At 43.7% G+C, this 20,469-nt stretch overlaps 1 protein-coding gene across 3 annotated transcripts in view; it reads left to right on the forward strand.

Moving 5' to 3' along the window:
* SLAIN1 (SLAIN family member 1) overlaps positions 1-20,469 on the forward strand; it is a 58,568-nt gene that overhangs the window by 22,451 nt on the left and 15,648 nt on the right. Inside the window, exons 3-5 of one of the 3 annotated variants that reach the window (XM_086482011.1) lie at positions 14,809-14,958; positions 16,874-17,023; positions 19,237-19,575. In XM_086482011.1, coding sequence (XP_086338137.1) covers positions 14,809-14,958; positions 16,874-17,023; positions 19,237-19,575 — 639 coding nt within the window. Of the gene's footprint in view, positions 1-14,808; positions 14,959-16,873; positions 17,024-19,236; positions 19,576-20,469 lie in introns of those variants that run through there. The other 2 variants (XM_086482012.1, XM_009950473.2) reach the window with 2 other exon arrangements.

Here is a 20,469-nt window from a genome sequence, read left to right on the forward strand (position 1 = left end):
TTGGAAAATACACAAGACCTGTACTTTTTTGCTGTGTAGCTTGCTGATAAAGTAAAAGCTTCTCATGTTCTTAGCCTTGAGGGATTCGCTTGTATACAGAGCATATACAGGCACAGAGAAGACCTCACCCCTCCTTGTTGTGTTATCAAAACATAAGTAGACCTTAAGAGTTGATCCTGTCAATGCATACATCCTGTCCACACTACGCAAAGGCATGCTGAACAGACTAGCTCCAGTACATGCCCACACTGCAGTGAAGTGCAGTGCTGCGTGGATAATATACATTGGTATAGCTGTCATTTGGATCCAACTTGAATGAGTGTCATGATAGTCCTCGTATTTCAACTCTCAGGTTACATGTTCTCTAGCTGCCAAATATGTATCTGGTTTTGTGTGCTAAATGTGCTATAAGAGCTTTCAATATAGGGTTCATACTACTTTATTTAAGCCATCTTAAACTTCAGGCTTGAAATCAGGGACTAGTTGAAAAACAGAGATGTCTCCAGAGCATGAGATCTGTCTTCCTCCAGTGACAGGGAAGGACAGAGGGGAGTGCAGTTGGTTTGGTAGGACTGAAGGTCAGATTTGAACATTGAAAACTAGTTGAGGTGAATACAGACCACAGAGTTTATTGAAGATGGAGGACATGCTGCATTTTGCAAAATGTTCTTCCTCCACCTCTCCCCTCCTGTGTGGGTAAAATTCAGATTGGCTTCTATACCATAGCTTTTGTAAGAATTTTTAGGCCACAAACAAAATTAATTTCCAGCTTTTACTTATGCAATGGTAAAGTGGAATTAATTCTGTTGAAAGCAGGCCTTCCACCACTGTAAAATTAACCTGAGACAGGAATCAAGTGAATTGTCTCCAATCTTACGCTAGGAATGGGAGATAATTAAATAAACAGTATTGTAATAACAAAAGATTATTTTTTTTTAATCTCACATACCTAGATAGAAGTAGTAGAAAACTTACAGTAGTAAAAATGTGGTAGGAAGAAGATTGTGTTGATCCAAAACCTATTGAAATTAGTGGAAATCTATAGCTGACTTTCTTGTGGTTTGTGCATTATCCTTATGTTAGTTCATTCCTTAATGCGTTTCACCTACTAATTGCATGCTTTTTGGGATGAATGTCAAATAACTTTGAGAGCAGTCTTCTGCTTTATATATGATATTAAAAATATGATAAGCTGAGATTCAATATTTATTGGTTCTGACATAACTGAAAATACAGTAAGTTCATGCTCTTGATTTTGTCTGGCAGTGATCAGTACAAACTGTTTAAAACTCTGCAGCTTGATTCCCTATAAAGATTTTACTTGAAGAGGACTTTGCAAAGCTTGCCTAGATGCCACGGGGTTCTTTTGATGCACATTACAGAGCTACATGTGGTATTCTTGCAGTTGTACAAGTGTTGGGAAGGGCAGGTCTGTGCTGGAGACCTGAATGCAGAGTACTTTTGTTCACTGAGAATGTGTAAAGATGTGAATCGATGACCTGCTTTGGCAGAAGTCCCTGGTATATACATATGTTTGTTCTGGAAAGTTTTCCTTGTATTGATATAACTTCTTTAGTTCATGGCAATGCTTGTAGAGTGTTGACATAAAGAACAGCTTTCCTCAGTAGTGTATAGGTCATTTACAGATCCTACTATACTGTATTGGCAAAATGTGCCTGCACCAACAGGGTTGCTTGGTCTTTATTAAGTAATTCAAAGAATTGAGTGGATGTGTGGGGTAGACTCATTTGGGGAAACAAGTATCGTTGAGCTGCAAGAGAAATGCCCAAGAAAAGCATCATTATCATAAATACTAGTTCAAGGAGTCATCTAACAGAGAACTGTCCAAAAATGATTTACCTTTACCAGCCTTTACTGCAGCTGAAAAAGGTGGTCACTGTACCTGCATGATTTGTACAAGGGTGGATGAAGCCCCTCTATGAATAGGGGACATGAAACTGCTTCTCCTTCCCCTTGGATGCTGAGGCAACTCTGCACATACAGGTAGCCCCAAGGGACAGAGCTGTGCGTCTGGGGAAGAGGACGATCTGTAACAAGAGTCACATACCCAGTATGTGTACCAGATGGATTAGTAGCTTGAAAGCCTGCTCCTGAATAATAGATGCCCATGTCCAAAGAAGTGGCAGGCCAGATTTCTCTAAGTCAACTTTATCACCAGATACTTTTTAGGATGATGAAGTGCTTACTTAAGTGCACAGATTTATGAACATGGTCCCATATTACAAGCAAACCTCCCACCCCAACATGCATTATTAAGTTTATATATGATACTAGGTTTCTCTCTTCATTGATGCAGAATCTCAGCTAGCGAGAGTGGTGAGTTAGAGGGCTCAGCACGCCCCAGGGGACGTGCCCGGGAAGGGTTGTAGAGCTACAGCTCCCCAGATCCTTTCTGTAAAGTGGCTTGCAGAGTCTATCAAAATAGCAGCTCTGGTAACTACTCCATCTCAAAGTGGAACAGGCCATCCTTGTGATTTGGTACTGGGACAGCAGGTGCTGCTTCTGGGGCACAAGGAAGTTCTGCCTCCTCTCCTGCCTAAGGCAGTTTAATTAGCACTTCTGTTGAATATCTTGATTAGATTATACACCTGGCTTTAGACTTTAAGCTTTCTTTGTTTCTTTACAGCAGACCTGAAAATCAGTGACATAACACATTTTATACAGAAATAGGTAATATTAACTGTGTATATTCTGGTCAGGACTCTAGCTGTGTATAACCTTTGCACAGGGACAACATTAAAATACAAACCCTACAAACCACCTGATTTCAGGCAGGGTTGCCAAAACTGCATCTCCTTCCCCCTCAGTGGGCATATGTTGTTGCTCCCATTACAGTTAAAGGCACCTCTCCAAGAGATGTCGACAATATGGCAGTTCTGAGTCAGAGAAAACAGATTTAGGTCCTTTTTCTATTTTTTATAATCCTGTGCTCCACAGAACTGTGGTGTTAATAATCTAGCACAGTAGCTATAAAACTGCTGGTCACCAACACTTCACTGTATGAGAGCTCCATCCTGGGCAAGTATCTCTGATGAGGACGCTGTAAGTGTTGAATTATGGAGGCTGCGGAGATGACTCCTGCAGCTGCAGACTCCTTGCTGCTGCTTGTCTGCAGATATTCCTTTGCCTCCTTCAGACCTAGACAGAATATGCCATGCGGCTCTGCGGAGCAATGTCCACTGGATTGAAATGGTGTGAGTTATACAGCAGACAAAGGTTGTCAGGGCTCTGCAAGCAGCAGGCAGTGTCCTGAGACACGCACACAGGCTATAGGCACACTGTTTCTCAGACCTGGGAGATACTTCAGACCTGAAAGCCAGTATTTAAAGAAAAAAACAAAAGGATGTTTTTCAGTTCAAAATTTAGTTGGTTTTGCTATTTTTGGAGTATTGGGCCAAATGGAGCATTTAAAGCAGCATTGAGTGATTGCAAAATATGCTTTCCACAGTACTCTCTGGGATTTTGCTGTATCACACTGTCACTGAAATACAGACAAAGCGGTTACCAATGGTATTGAATTCAAGAAGAAAAATAAGGTTGGGATGAGTTTTACAATGCTTATGCGATGAGCATGAGATTTCTGATTTTGCTTATGATGACAGTACAGAATATGAATGTCTCTCACAACAGTAATGTTACAGTGCACGTAATCAATGACAGACCTGTGATTTATAAAGAAAAATGTAAAACTATGTCACAAATCATGCTGACCAAAATCTTTTCCCTTTGGATTAGCAGGCAGTGTTAAGCAGGTAGTGAGTAAAACGTGATTCATGCTGATCATGATGCTCAAACAGCATTAAAGTGGTACGTGTGTCATAACTTCAACACTGCTTTGCTTAAATCTAATGCTTTGCTATGTGGTAGGTGGCAATAGCAATGGCTATGTGAAGACACCTCTTTCACGTTGGAGGAGTGAAGCCACCACTCATAAATTAGTACGGCGTGGAGCTATCTATAGATTATTTGAACTATTTGAGACCAGATTAGTTATACCCGCCAGGTTGGGTGCAGCTAGCTGCTAGTAAGCTGTGCTGATTGTGGAAACAACATTAGTTTCCTGCCATGGTCCTACCTTTCTCTAGGTAGATGCACCAGCCTCCTCAGAGCTTCTTTAGGGCTCCTGGATGCTCTCTACTTTCTCTTTGGCAGGGTTATACGTCCTGTTCCAACTTCAGTTGTGCCTACAGCAACTGCTGCCCCTTCAGATCTACTAGCTGAGACAATTAGATGATGGCTTCCTTGCCCATCTCAGTTGGTACATGCTGGGTGATCTTAACCAGAGACCTGGTAAGTTACAGATGGAACAGGCTGGGGCAGGAGTTCTATCCAGCTGGCACAGCAAGAGGTGGAGGAAGATGTTTCTGTGGCCTTATGACTGCACATCACGGTGACAGATCTTTCTTTACACTTTAAGTGATGTTGTAAGGTGGTTTCCATTTCATTCCCTGTTTTGTAGCTAATTGTTAAAATATGATGAAAGTGCTGTTGTTTTGCTGTGTGCTGTATATGTAAGCAAACAATCAGAGTCAGACTTTTAAGTTCATCTCGCCTGCCTTCAAACACATCATAGAAGCGTTTCTTTTGAAGGTGACATTGGCTTTGGCAGCCCCACCTTCCTGCTGCTGTTTTCTGTTTTTCCATCTCTCCTTTAAATGCCCTGGTACAACTTGGTTCCATCTTCCTGGTAGAAGGAATTGAGGAATTCTTCCTTGTTTAAAAAATAAATTAACAAAAAGTTCTTTTTAGTACGGATTGGATAATTGATCTGGTTTAGCATGAAGTCTTGCAAGGATGGATGTACTTCCTGGTACAGTATACCGGTGCAGCTGAGAGAATGATACGGGGAGGACTGGGGTAAAGCATTAGCCTGTAGGAAGGGAGCAAGGCCCTTTCAACTGGAACTGCTGCCGAGAAAGACGTTCAACAACTTTAATTGGGAATCTGCAACTGTTTCAGTAGGGTGGATGCAAGCATTGCAATGCTCTAGTGCTGCAAAAGAGTTGTTTTTTTCAGTTGCTTGGAAAAGGGCAAAATTGAAGACAGTCTCAGAAATCTGGTTGTAAGCTCTGTTTATTGTTCCCTGTAATGAATGCTGTCAGAGTGAGTTTCATTTGAATATATGCAGAGATCTGTATCGGAGCCAGTGTAGGCACTTTGTAGACAGTGCAAACAGGCACAGCTCATGTGCCAACACCCTCCCAGATGTATTTCCAGTTCAGAGACTGACTGAACCAGATGTGAACGGTGATTTAGATGTGATTTATTAACCTTTGGTGGATTCCTCTTCTGTGAATTTGTGTCGTCGCCCCCTGTAAAATTTTGCATTCGTAGTGCCCTTTGGTAAGAATTCCTTGTTTTGGAAGGCTCCTAATTCCTTATTTGAATGGTACTAAAATTCAGTGGGTAAACAATCTCCTTAATGAATGGAATGCTGATAGTTTAGTGGAAGAATCTGGGGCTATATATTTTATTCCAGATTACTTTATGTAGTAATACAAGAGAATGAGTCTTCTGCTTAAAAAGGTGTATCTCACTTCAAACCAGCTGAAGTGTGAGAGCTTGGATGCTAATGGGTTCTGGTTAGGAATCCCCCGAATGGAAAGAAAATGCATCAGACTGGCAGTTTATGTAAAATGTTTTTATATAAACTTTATAAAAGTTTATCTAAAATGGCACTTGCTGAGAATGGGAGCTGGGGAGGGAACAGACATTTGGACCCTAGGTTATGCCTAGGGCGTAATACTTCAGCATATTTGTCCAGTTTCTCAAGAAAGGGATGCTGGGGAGAGAAGTTTCGCCTCCGGGGGACCCTTCCTGAAGCGGCAAAACCGCGGCAAGACCGAGGCGGCAAAAGCGCCGGGAGCGAGAGGGTGCCCCAGCGCCCCGAGAGGGCAGAGCGAGCGCCTGACGGGGTCAGCTGGGACCCGCCGTGGGCGGGACAGGAGTGGCGGCGGCAGTTGAACAGCCAGTGTGGCCGCCATGTCGGCGTGACTGACGGCGGCCAACCCCCGCCCAGGCGAGAGCAGCCCCAGGGAGCGCGAGCGAGCAGAGCGCGGCCACCAGGGCGGGCAAAGGGGGCGCGGGGCGGCCGTTGGGGCGGCGGTTGGGGCGGGCGGGGCGGGCGGGGCGCGGTCCCTCTCCCGGCTCTAGAGGCCAACTCCACCGGTGGCCATCGCCCTCCCAGAAAAGGACCCAGCTGCGGTTTCCACCCGGCCGAAAGCCACCGCCAGAAGGAATGTGGCGACCCAGGCGGAGCTCCCGCACAACCCCGCAGCTGTGCAGGTCTCTGGCTGCAGGGAGTGCCTGAGCCTGTCCCTGTGCCGGAGGGCAGCAGGGACAGCAGCTGTGTGCGGTGTGAGCAGGTGGCCGATGGGCTCAGCCTGGTGGCAGAGCTGAGAGAGGCAGTGGAAAGGTTAAGGAGCATGAGGGAGTGTGAGAGGGAGAGAGATGGGTGGAGCCCCACCCTGCCATCCCTGAGGCAAAGGCAGCAGGTGGAGGCTCCACAAGAGGCAGAGGATCCCTGCCCTCTTGCCACCAGGCAGAAGGAGGGAACCAAAGAGCTGGGGGGGAATGGAAACAGGTCCCTGCTGGGGGCAGCAGGCAAATCCCCTCTGGGCCTCCCTCACCTTCCCAGTTGCCCCTACACCACAGATATGGGGCTCTAGAAGGTGGGGGCCAAGCAAATGAGGAGGTAGATGAAGGTCCCTCCAGGGAGTTGCTTAGGGCGAATCAGTCAGCCCCACACATTATGACTGCCTCCATTAAGAAAAAAAGGATAATTGTCATAGGTGATTCCTTTGTGAGGGGAACAGAGGGCCCAATATGCTGACCAGACCCATCCCACAGGGAAGTCTGCTGCCTCCCTGGGGCCCGGGTTAGAGATGTAACTAGGAAACTCCCTGGTCTGGTACGGCCCTCTGATTATTACCTGCTATTGGTAGTGATGAAGGTGCAGAGAGAAGTCCAAAGGTGATCAAAAGGGACTTCAGGGCCTTGGGACGAATGCTTGAAGGATCACGAGCAAACAGGGAGTGTTTTCCTCAGTGCCCTCAGTGGCAGGGAAGAATACTGAAAGGAACAGGAAAACACACCTGATGGTTAACATGTGGCTCAGTTGTTGGAGCCATCATTGGAATTTTGCTTTCTATGATCATGGGGAGGCTTAAATGGCACCTGCTGACGACAGACTGAGTTCGACTTTCTCAAAGAGGGAAAAGGATTCTTGCACATGAGTTGGCTGGGTTCATCAGAATGCTTTAAACTAGGTCTGAAGGGGGAAGCGGACAAACAAGGCCCACTAGTGATGAACCTAGGGGTGGCATGCCAATGTTGGGGGTGAAATCGAAAGCTCAGCTCAAATGCATCTACACCAATGCACACAGCATGGGCAACAAATAGGAAGAGCTGGGACCCATTGTGTAGCAGGATAGCTATGAGTTGGTCAGCATCACAGAAACATGGTGGGACGACTCTTATGACTGGAGTGCTGCAATGGATGGCTATAAGCTCTTCAGAAGGGACAGGCAAGGAGGGAGAGGCGGTGGGGTGTCTTTGTACGTTAGGGAGTGTTTCGATTGTGTAGAGCTTAGCAATTGTGCTGACAAGGCTGAGTGCTTATGGGTAAGGATGAGGGGGAAGGCCAATGTGGCAGATACCCTGCTTGGCGTCTCTTATAGACCACCCAACGAGGAAGAAGAGGCAGGTGAAGCATTCTGCAAGCGGCTGGCAGAAGTCTTGCAATCGCGAGCCCTTTTCCTCCTGGGGGACTTCACCTTACCTGATATCTGATGGAAATACAGCACAGCAGAGAGGAAACAGTCCAGGAGGTTCCTGGGGTGTGTGGAAGAGAACTGCCTGACAGAGCTGGTAAGGGAGCCTACCAGGAGAGGTGCCTTGCTTGACCTGCTGTTTATGAACAGAGAAGGACTGGTGGGAGATGTGGTGGTTGAAGGCCATGTTGGGCTTAGTGACCATAAAATGAGAGAGTTCTCCATTTTTGGTGAAGTAAGGAGGGGGGTCAGCAAAAGCACTACCATGGACTTCCGAGGGCAGGCTTTGGCCTGGACACTGGTTGAAAGAGTCCCTTGGGAGACAGTCCTGAAGGGCAAGGGGTGCCAGAAGGCTGGACATTCTTCAAGAAGGAAGTCTTAAAAGCGCAGGAGCAGGCTGTCCCTGTGTGCCATAAGGCAAACCTGGGATGGAAGACAACTGGCTGGGCTGAACAGGGAGCTTTTGCTAGAACTCGGAAAAAAGGAGGGTTTACCCCTTTTGGGAGAAGGGGCAGGCAACGCAAGAAGAGCACAGGGATCTCGTTAGGTCATGCAGAGGGAGAATCGGAGAGGTGAACGCCCAAGTAGAACTCAATCTGGCCACTGTCGTGAGAGGCAACAAAAAGTGTTCTTACAAATACATTAACAACAAAAAGAGATCCGAGGAGAATCTCTATCCTTTATTGGATGCAGAGGGGAATATTGCCAGCAGGGATGAGGAAAAGGCTGAGGTGCTTAATGCCACCTTTGCCTCAGTCTTTTATAGTCAGACAAGCCATCCTCAAGGTAATCAGCCCCCTGAGCTGGAAGACTGGGACAGAGAGCATAAATCCTGTAATTCAGGAGGAAGCAGTTAATGACCTGATTTGCTGCCTGGACATTGACAAGTCTATGGGGCTGGATGGGATCCACCAAGAGTACCGAGGGAGCTGGTGGAGGATCTGGCCAAACCACTATCCATCGTTTATCGGAAGTCCTGGTTAACAGGGCAGGCCCCAGATGACTGGCGGCTTGCCAGTGTGACCCCCCTCTACAAGGAAGGAAGATCTGGGGAACTACAGGTCTGTCAGCCTGTCCTCTGTACTGGGGAAGATGAGCGTTTCATCTTGAGGGCACTCCCATAGCAAAAAATTAAATGAAAACCAAATGAATACTGCAACCCTCTAAAGCACGTAGCTAGGGTACAGTATCTTTTGTACAGGTTTTGTCAGAGGTAACTCATGCCTCTCAATTCCTTTTTGTTTCTAGTCTTTTGAATACTTCAATATCATAAAATTGTATTTGTGACTAAGTTGGGTTGGGGAATGGTGATTAGAGTTCCCAGCACACTGCATTTGGAAAGCAGTATTGTCATTTTTCCGGTATGCAGCATGTCGAAAGACAATTTTCAGGTCAGCCTTTCACTGAGTAGTTGTGCGTCTGTCTTGAAAAACATATAAATCTTCCCTGCTCGCACTGATAGGTAATCATTGGCACAACTGGAATATGTTGGACAAAGTGCATCATTCCTGAATCTTAGTTAGATTTACTTTTTGTGTCACCAGTTGCAGTATGCCAAACAGTGCTGCTGATTGCAGTGCTTTGCTGTGCTAGCTGAAAGTCCTAGAAACTACTGCAATTTAGATAGGCTTTCTGGTTGTACCTTTAAAAGGCATGGTGTTTTTGCTGGGGCAGCTCTTGAAGTATATGAATTGTTGCAGTTCTATATATCAAGCAGTTGTATACCAGTACATACCAACTGAACTGCTTTCTCATTCTACACTAATACCAGCTACTTTTATATTATTTTTCAAAAAGGACTTGCTTTATGTGAGTGAATTGGGAAACAAACTTTTTCAGGTACTCCCAGTTCTCACATACTCCTAAAACTAACATTATTTTTCAATTTTCCTAGGCTTAGAGGAAGGTGAATATTCTTTATAAACTTTCTTAGGTCCTCTTAGTCTATCACTGTGTGTCCAAACTTAAGGGCAGTTGTTTTCATTAGACATTTTAAGCTGAGCTTGATTGCTTTTTATTATTTTACAGTAGCATGAGACAAGTATCTAATCTTTTTACTCTACATGGTAATTCTGTTTATTCACTAAAACCACTGTGAAAACTTAGAATTTTGTAGAGAAATTACGTTCTTGCAAAAGACAATCAAATGAAGGCATTTCATTGCTGTGTAGTTTCTCACTGGCTGGCCTATGTTAAAAGCTTGAGAAGCCATAGGATTTAGTGTAGAAGACCAAAACCAAAGAAAGTTGTTGTAGTCTTAATTATGGAGATTCAAGGTTGAAGGGTAAGGATGTACACTAAATTGTATTTTGGAGATTTATTTAGGGATTCTTGAAAGGAGTCCTCTTGTGCAGTCTACACCTATGAGTTTTCTCTCTGTTATCATGGCAGCTGGGGAAGAGCGGGTGCTTTGCCTCTCTTGACTAAGAAATCAAGGGACAGAAACAGTGAACAAGCCCGAAGAGCATTATATGAGCTGGATATGGTAGTGCAGGGAAATGGTTTCAGGCAATGACAGATTCAACGTGACTGAAAATGTGCATTAAACTTGTGTAGCTCTATGCTTGATAGTGAAGTTTCTACCTCCAGCTAGATGGCTGAGGGAGCTGCAGCTGTGGTTAGGAAACCCTAGGTGCTGGCGATGGAGAATTACTCCCAAGTGAGATGTTTTGCTTTTAGGCATGGCTGCTGTGCAACCGTCTGTATGCAGAATGCACTGGGGAAGTGGTTGGGTTTCCTGCTCTAAAGAAAATATGTCGGCAGGAAAGTGCTGTACATTCAAAACTTGCAGTTTTGAGCTTGCTGGATTGACAGTACTGTAAATATTCCTCCAATGTTGGCTCAAAAGCGGGTTTTTCTTCAGGCTGTAATTAGTACCCATATTCAAATGTCTGCATATATGCAATTTATTTTTAGCTTGAGCTTAAAAGGTATTTTTGACTTTGGCCTGAAGGGCTATATAAAACTTAAGCTAATTAAATGGATAAACAAGCTAGATAACACCTCATGTAATTTAGTATGTTTAGCCAGTAGTACAACACAATTAGTTATGACTCTATTGTTTTCTGTCTTTATAGCAAAGAAATACTTTTTATTTGTGTTGCTTAGAGTGAAAATAAGTTTCTGTTCTGGCAAACTGAGTTCACTGAATTTCGTAATGGAGTTGTTATTGCCCACCCAGCCGGCAACAAAGCCCCCGCAGCCACTCGCTCACCCCTACCCTGTCCCCTGAGGGATGTGGAGGAGAAAATAGAACCAAAAAGGCTTGAGGGTCGAGACGAAGGACAGGGAGGGCTCACTCACCAGTTAGGGTCACAGGAAACAGACAGACTCAACTTGGGGATAACAACATACATTTAATGAACAATCACCACCATCAAGGATAATGAGAAATACAACCAGGTCTTAAATACAACACACCTCCCCCCACCCCTCCGGTCTTCCCGGGCTCAGCTCTGCTCCCTCTTCCCCCCCAGCAGCGCAGGGGGCAGGGAATGGGGGTCACAGTCTGTCCGGCACAAGGTGTCTCTGCTGCTCCTTCCTCCTCAGGGAGAGGGGCCCTCGCAGCCCTCCCCTGCCCCACCGCGGGGTCCCTCTCCCGGCAGACAGCCCTCCACCCACTGCTCCAACGGGAGTCCTTCCCGCGGGGCCGCAGCTCCCCAGAACCGCCCCAGCGCGGGTCCCTCCCGGGGCTGCCGCCCTCCCACCGACGGGCGGCTCCAGCGCGGGCTGCCTCGGAGTCACGGCTGCTTCGGGCCCGGTCCCTGCTCCTCCGGCCCGGGGCCCTCCGCGGGCTGCAGGCCAACCTCTGGGCCACCGCTGATCTCCAGGGGCTGCAGGGGCTCAGCCGCCACCCCACCGTGGGCCGCAGGGGAACCTCTGCTCCGGCACAGCGCCCCCTCTCCTTCCTCACTGACCTGGGTGTCAGCAGGGCTGTTGCTCTCCCATCCCCCTCCTCTCCTCTGCTCACCAACAAAGGAACACCAACGAAGAACTCACTCAACAGGTTCATTCACTCTTAGAGTTATTCACAGAGGTGCCTTGGCTAGAGGTGGGTTTGGAATTGGAGCCGGGGGAGCTTCTTGAAGCCTCTTACCGGAGTCATCTCTGTAGCCCACTCTCCTGCTACCAAGACCCCTTCAGACACCAAACCACCACACCAGGGCAGTCTCAGGATCTGTTTGGAGGAAAATAACTATCCTAAAATGGCTGTCCATTGCACAATTTGGGGATTTTACAAATTTTACGTTAGTTTGCATATTTGTCTAGATGTCTGTAGCACCTGCTTCCTCCATACCTTTTTATGGTTTTGGCATTAGCACAAGACTTCAGTAAGTCTAATTTTGCTGTCTTTGCGAATACTGTACAGGTACTCAGTATGTACTTTGGTATTTTCATTTGAAACCTCATGCAAACAGTTTTCTGTATTTGATCCTAAAGAATGGAGTTAATCGTGTGCCTAAAAAGTGTCAGTCCTTCGCTGACACTTAAACACTATGAAGTTTTGTTTTAGGCATGGTGGAAAAGTTCTAGGATTAGGATATTTTACAGTGGTGTATCTAGAGATTTAGTATATAGAGAGATTAGTCTAGATAGAGTTTCTTGGCTTCTTTTTCCGTCTTTCCTTGAGAACACCCATTTGAAAGAGGAGTTTGAAATCTGGTTTGCCATAAATACTAATTATATTCTTCATGTGGGTTCTTGCTTTCATAGTCACAATAACTGTTGCTTTGTGCTTAGTGGGCCAGCTCACAGCAGTTATTGTAGAGGGTAATGAATGATGTTTATTTGTGCTGCACGGTTGACCACATCTGGGGGTGAGAACACGCTGGCAGCTAATGGGCCTGGCAGATGATCAAGGCTGCTACAAAACAGAATCTTGTGTTAGGCAGAAAAACAAAACTATAAGGAACTGTCATCCCTTGCTCCTTGCTGACGGTTTCCAATGGAAATGACAGACGTTAGCTGTGGATATGATATTGAGATCGACTTTATTGCATGCATTTTTTTCAATGAATGCCTCAAATCAATTTGCAGTTATTAACTCCTTGTGAATTAATCTCATCCTCAGCAATTTGTGTTAATTACTAATTTGTGGAGTTGTGTCCACCTGCCTTTGCTCTTGTTTTTGTCTTGGAACACTCGTGTGCTTGACTTTTGGACTGATCGCAGTAATGAATGTTAAGGACAAACAGCCCTGCCAGGAAGTCGGTGTGGTGTTGCCTGGAATCGAGCGATTTCCTAGAAATGGTGCTGATGCCGCTCCCAGTTATGCTTTCAGAGCTTTGGGTTTCTTTAAGCTTGAAGGAACTAGAATCATCAAAAATGAGGGAATTGCAATAATTCTTTGATGAGGGGACAGTAAAGATCACAATTAGCATTTTTATATCTTACTAATGTGTAGCTTAGCTCCCTGTCACAGAGACTGAGCCTTGCAGGTGCTCCCCTTCCCCGGCAGACTGCTTTGTGCCGGTGCTGGAACCAGGTGATTGCCTTAGCTCCTTACTAGCACTAGCGGAAAGAGTAGAAAAGGCTGCTTATACCTTACAAACCCAGGAGTACCTTTGAGTAGGTCAAAGCAAGAGGAATAGGGGGAAAATAAAATCTTATGGACTGATGACGAACCGATTACTCCAAAAGGTTACAGTGGTGTGATTGACAGCCTGCCAACAAGATACAGTTCTCTCCTGTTCCCATGGCCACTTGGTATTGATGTTAGCAAGAAGGAAGAATAAGTTCATATGTCCTACTAAATCACTTTGGTGACAGCGAGGTTTTAAAGTAGAGAGGCCCTGATTGTTGTTTGAATATCTCTTAACTGGATCCGCAGGTCCAAATAACACGGCAGATTTGTGGTATTAACTAGCCATGTGATGGAGAATAGCTTTTGAGGACTTTTGGGCCCTTCTAGTTTTGAAAACCGTTTAGCGGCATTTGACACCACAAAGTACACCTGCTAAGCATCAAGGCCATGCCATCGGTTTCTAAGCTAGGTATAGGTACATTCCTAGCCCCCTCCTTCATGTCACTATACATAGATTCTGCCACAAGCAAACATGCGATACTATAATTTATTTTTCATCTGTACAAACTTTACTTGTATCTGAATGAGTTCTCTGAAATTTACATTTTTTAAATTTTGCCTTTTCCTTCTGCTTAAAACAACTTTAATATTTATTTATTTTCTGAAGATTGTGTGGATATTGTTTATTTTACCTTTTGAACACATGTTAAAAAATAGGCAAACCAAACAACAGTTGTTTTCATATCTTACTGGATCAGCTAAGAAAATGTAAATTAAATAAGCCTTTAGCTTTTTTGCCTACCCTGAGCTCTTTGTGATGTTACTGAGCAGACCAGATGCCTTGCAAGCTTATTGTTAACAATATGTAGAAAAAGAGGTGCCTTGTTCTATTATTTGGTTGATCCTCCAAAAACAGTGAAAAAAATTTTCATGCTTATGTAATAGGGAATTTGATGCTGTAAGAAGAGAAGGGAAAATATGGCAGCTTAAAAGCTTGCTATGGGATTACAGTTGTTTTTAGCACTTGATGGTTAAGCGTGTTTTACTGCGGTGTCTCTGAACTCCCGTAACTGATAATTTAACTGCTAATTCAATTGTGTGATGATTGATTGCCATGAACAATTCCTTGAAGAGCACTACAAATTTAATCTGTGTTTTTCTATTAACTGTAGTGGGTTTTACTTCCTCTGTTACTTTGTGTGTTGGCACCCAGTGATGCATGTGATGAATATATACCAAAATGGTGTACGCGTAGAAAATCGTGAACAAGACATATTTGCTAGAAAACCTTGGGGAGCACACTTTTACATCTAGAAGGCTGTGCTGATCCTCTGTTTTGCTGCTGAACTATGACCCATGATTTTCCTTTTGCCATAAGTAAAAAATGTATAATGAACAGATTAAGATGAGATGATTTTTCTCTCTGACAGCACTATTCTATTTATAACTATAAATCTCTTTTCTCCCCCTCCTCCCTTGCATCTGTAACAGCTAGCCGATGGCGGAACCTCTTCTCCACACCTGTCTCCTTGGCTTTTCCCTATAGTCCTGTTGCAAGACTCACCCCATATACCAATGGCTTTAATAGTCCCAGCTTCTCTAAAACCTCCAGTAAAGCAATACTAACACCTGAACGGACAGGTAATGCTTATCTTTTTATTGATTTATGGTGCTTACAGAATTGCTTAATTTAATCTAATCTTGCTAGCATTTAACAACAATACACTGTTTGGATGATTGTGTATAGACTGTCATCTCAGAGGGAGATTTTTTATGAAACGACTCAAAACTTGGCAATTAACTAGGTTATCTTCTGTGTTACACAGCATGTTATAGCAAAGTGATGCTAGTAAACAGAGCCTGTTTCTCAGTAATGTTTTACCTGAGAGTATAGTTGTGACTTCGTCAGCTTAAACAGTCCCCAGCCTTGTCTGCGGTTTACTGCTCATTTCTGCCCCACTGTGCCCCTTCCTTATGTATACCGAAACCTTTCTGCATCTGTATAATGAAGTTGCAGGGAGAATTTCTCTATAATAGAAATAGCTGACAGAATCATGGCTGTTTTGAAACTGGTATTGTTGCTACTATCCAAGATTTAGTTTATGTTTGCCAGTGATTTTCAGGCAACACAGGAGTTTTAGGAAAAGAACAAACTTTCTATGGGCTCTAAATTGCAAAGAGTTATATTTTTCCTTCTTCGCTACAGGTATGAGGAGTCAGTATCTGTGACTTCTCTTAGCAGCAGTGGCAGTGGAGAAAATCTTCTGGGGAAGAGGCATTAACATTTTATTGCTGGCGTGAGCAGGCATGGTCTAAGGAGTTAGCATCAGTGTCACACTGATCTTTGCTCCATTTTCTTTACAATACATGAAATCAGTGCAGAAAGCCCCGTTTTAAGAGATACGGGCACTGCAGGTGAGATACAGCTCCAGACTGAATGCCTGGTGTAGGTGTCTGTGTGAGCGAGATGGCTAAGCTCCCCTATTCAATGGGATGGAGTTTAGTTCCTAGATAAAGGCCTCTCATGCTATTTGAGATACCCTTAGGTATCTTGTCTAGCTTCCCACTGCTGCTTCGAAAGGGCACAGCTGTTACTACTTCTGCAAAACCTCAAGGATCACTGTAATTTGCAACTTTAAAAAAGCAAACGCTTTTTTACTCCTTATAGTCCTTCCAAAGCAAAGTAATCCTCTGCGTGTCCTTTTCTCTTGGAGATATTGTTAGAGAACAGCTGAATTTAGGATGAATTTTAGGTGGCTGCTTTGAGCAGTGTTAGAGGATGCAAACACATCTGTGATACAAGCATAGCTGATGACCCATAGTCAGAGCTGTTCTCGCCCTGTAGGCTGTGGGCCTCTGGTGGTCCAGAGGGTATTAGAAAGTGATTCACCATTTTAGTTGAAGAATTTTTCTGTGAAATTGGACAACAACTAGCACATGCAACTAATTGCAATTTAGTTGGTATTTTACTATCAAGCAGTGAAAAAGTAGGATCCGGAGCCCTCTATGAAAGGTAACCCTGTGAGGGAGGCAATGCTTTCTCTATTGTTGCATCATGTTCAGTCTTAATTGTTACTGTCATTGAGTTATCTGATGATTATAAACAATTTTTTAAAAAAACAGTAGTATTTAGGTAAATGGCTCTGATACGAAATCTGAGTACTGAGCAGAAGTTGGTGACGCATACACACTTGTTTTTCAGAAGATAGTAGGGAGAACCACAGTCCCATAAGAAGGATATAAATGCTGATCTGTTTAGACTATGCTAACTAATCTGAGCTGTATCAGAACTGTACTGGGTAAATTATTCATTGTCTGGGCTATGTGATGCTATTTTGGGAACAAGCAGAGGAATTCATGATCCATTACCACACTTACTACTTCTCTTGTGTATCAAAGCCCTTTGGTGATTGTTACTGGATTGCACCACACTTCTGAAAGTTTTTACCTGTTATACAGAAAATATTTTAAGCTACTGTAACATAAAGGGCAGATAGCCATGAATAAAAGATGGCCAGATGTATTCACAGACTAAAGGCTGTGTTTTCTTGCTTAGGTTACATTTCTAGGAGTTCCCCTTTGAGCCCACAGTCATCGATAGACAGTGAACTGAGCACCTCAGAGCTGGAAGATGATTCCATCTCCATGGGATATAAGCTGCAGGACCTCACCGATGTTCAGATCATGGCTCGTCTACAGGAGGAGAGTAGGTGGCTTTTTTGGTTTTTCAAAATAGTCTGTGGAAGATTGCCCGTAACAGTCAAAATGCTCCAGTCTGGTCTCAATCAAGTGGATCTTTCTTAAATGGTGTTACCTCTTGAGTGGCAGGTGGAAAAACTCTTCACCTGCGTGGAGAAGATGCGCACGCTGTTGGGTTCAGGTTAATGGTACTGGGTCTTTCAAAACTTGATGTTTATATTTTTCTGAATCCCAGCTGGTACCTCCATACCTGTTGCGTACATTTAGATTTAGAAGATTAATAATGTCTCACCACATTAATTAAAATAATTTCTTTTCTGGGGAGGGAAGATGCTAAAGCATTTTTCTTATTCATGAGAAAGGTAAAAATAAGCAGCTTTTGTGGATTTCTTTGTCTCTACTTGGCTTTTCTTAATTGTCAGATGAATTTTGAAAATAATTCTCCTTTAAATCCTGAATTGAGGCATTTAAATTAAACATTTTGGTTCAAGACTAGTGATTATGCACAAATCTGAGCCCAAAAGTGTGTTTGACATAGATTATAGTTTGGCTTGATAGTTAATTTTTGGAAAATGTCTTTATTCATAAATAAAGGGCATTTGACTTTAGAATTCACTCAGTAAGTGCGGTATCTTTCTTCTTATTAGTGCCAAATGAGACATCAAGGAGGAAATGATGAGATGAAAAACAAGAGAAATTCAGAGATTGTGACTGAAGGAAAATGCCAAGTAATAAGTGATTAAATAAAATAAAAACAAAATGTGAAGAAAAAAATTAGAGCTACGATCTGGCTGCAGCAACCAGACTGAGCAGGCTGGAGCGATCACTTGTCAGCAGTTGAACTTGCTGAGCCTCTGATAGCACTTGTTATGTTCAGCAGAGAAATTAGCAAGTGTGAGGCTTTTCAAGATAGCTGAATTCGCAGCTGCCAAATGTGTGTGGTCACAGCTCGGAAAATTTCTGATATTATGTGAAAGTTGTAATTATTTAAAAAAAATTAAATTATGACTATCAGAGATACAAAGGCTTGCATTACTTAAATGACAGCTGCGCTCATCTCCTTCAGAGTGAGGTTTAAAAAAGGCTTCAGTTACTTAGCTCTTTATGGAATCAGGTCATTGGCAAACTGGAAGCAAAAACACTGGTTTTCTTCTAATCTGTCAGGTGTAATTGTTGTATCTCATCCTCATAGTAGCAGCTGGTACAGAACGCTTGAGCACGTGACAGTTGTCCACTTAATCCTGTGGAAAGTAGTAGTAGTATACGTGCACACAGACACGCTCTCTTCATGGCCACGAATAGAAACTCCCACTTGATGGGGGGAGGAAAAGCATATTAAGAAGTTTCCATTATGAAGCAAAGGCATCTGTCAAAGCTGAGGGCTTTTTGTAAATAGGAAAGTTGTTATCCACAGCTATTGGAGGAGTTATCCACAGCTATTGGAGGAGTTACTCGGCTCCTGGAAATGCGATGTACATCCACTTTTCCCCTGCTACTGTGCAGCTGGGACAAGTGTGGATGTGCAAGGGATGTGGATGTTTCACTTGTCTGCTCTTCTGGGGCAGTGCTAATAGTGGGATGCTTTTCAAAACCTGGTGTTCTGAGAAGGGGGTGGTAGGATACGTACCTGTCTGAAGCACAGCTGTGTTGCCACTAAGCCCTGTCACTGAGACCAACTGCTAGCAGGAACTGATTCTGATTCAGGGATGTTGGAGAACCAGAATATTTATGTGGGTTGTAAGTTTAGGAAATGTGATTTTCATTGCATAAGTAGAAAAGTTTAATAGCAGTAACTTGGAAAACTAATAAGAGTGAGTGTTAATTCCTCTAATTAAGAGTGTTTAAAAGTTGGAAACTTAGTACTCATGTAGTCTTTCTGTTGGCAGAAAAATAGGTGCCTCCTGAAGGCAATTCATCTTACGTTGAGAGGCATCTGAGACATACCACAGGTACTGCATTTTGGAGATGCCTGTATTCTTTTTTTATCTTTTATTAAAAAGGGATTGTGAGGGAAGTAATTCAGGCTTAGATGCCTGAAAGGTAGACACCATAAGTTAGATCGGATGAAGCCTACCTCAGATCTTTAGCGGGGTGACACTATAAATTCAATTCTTGCTGTAAAATTATGTCTGTGTACCTGCATAGTTTTCAAGATTGAAGTGCATGTTAAGAGTTAATCACGTAACAGAAGCCGAATCATCCTCTTCTTGGAATTTACAGGCCTTAGGCAAGATTATGCTTCAACTTCAGCATCTGTGTCAAGGCACAGTTCAGGCGTCTCTCTGCCTGCGGGAAAGAAAGGGACGTGCGGTGACCAGGAGTACGATCGCTATAGTCTTGAGGATGAAGAAGAGTTTGACCACCTCCCGCCTCCACAGCCACGGCTGACTCGCTGCTCCCCCTTCCAGAGAGGGATTCCTCACTCACAGACTTTCTCCAGTATCCGGGACTGCAGGAGGAGCCCTACCTCCCCACACTTCCCTTCAAATACTTATCAGCAGCCCTACTACTCGCCTCAAGCCCAAACTCCAGAGCAGCAGCCAAATAGGATTAATGGAGGTGGGTTGCATGCTGTTCTGAGAAGTGGTGTTTTCTCTGTGCAAAGTGCCAGTGCCATTTTAAAGATCAAGTTTTGTCAACAGAGTGAAGTGCGTTTAGTGTATGACAGCTAGATCAGTTTGTGAATTCTGACAAGCAATTTAAGCCTGTGCAAATGATTGAGGTATGTTATTGTTAGGTAATTTGCTGCAAAATGTAATCTGTGACCTGGTTTTGAAAGTTGTTCCTTTGGTCCGTTTTAAAGTGCTTGCAAGGATGACTACAAGTGAAGAAAGAAGAAAAAGGAAAGAAGAGCATCTTTTAGCAGGCTAGTAGTTGGTTAGAAGAAGTGATCGGGCTGTTGAGCTTGGCTTATGCATGTCCATTGTGGATACAGTAAAATACAAAATAGGGTTTTCAGATTTTCATTTCCTTTCTTATTCCTGACTTTGCTGTTAATGCAGCTGTGATGTGAATCCATAGTGAGTGCTTACAGCAGGGGTCAACACTCAGCTTCTGTTCCAGGTGTGGTAGGGCAGACTGCTGAAGTAGTGGTAGATAATGTCACTCCTAAACTATCCTGAGCCATTGCTACTTTTTGCACTGCATTTGAGATGTATTCTAGGGTCTCTGGAAAATTTGTTTCTCGGTGCTTACTTGAGCCTTAAGTTACCCTCCGTTGTTGCTGTTACCTGTCTTTCATTCCTTATTATGACCACAATTTTATTCTCTTGCTGCACCGTACTTTTCTATTCCGTCAGTCTTTTCCTCAAGTGAATTCAAAACAGTCAGTTTTCAGTCAGGGTCTTGTTTGTAACATTACAGGTTACAGATCACCCTTGGGCAAGAAAATAAATGTGTTGTTCAGAACAACACAAAATTGCTATTTATAGAGCGCTACAGGTATGCATGTTG

The sequence above is a fragment of the Leptosomus discolor genome, chromosome 1 (assembly GCF_034619465.1).
Source record: "Leptosomus discolor isolate bLepDis1 chromosome 1, bLepDis1.hap2, whole genome shotgun sequence".
NCBI lineage: Eukaryota > Metazoa > Chordata > Aves > Leptosomiformes > Leptosomidae > Leptosomus > Leptosomus discolor.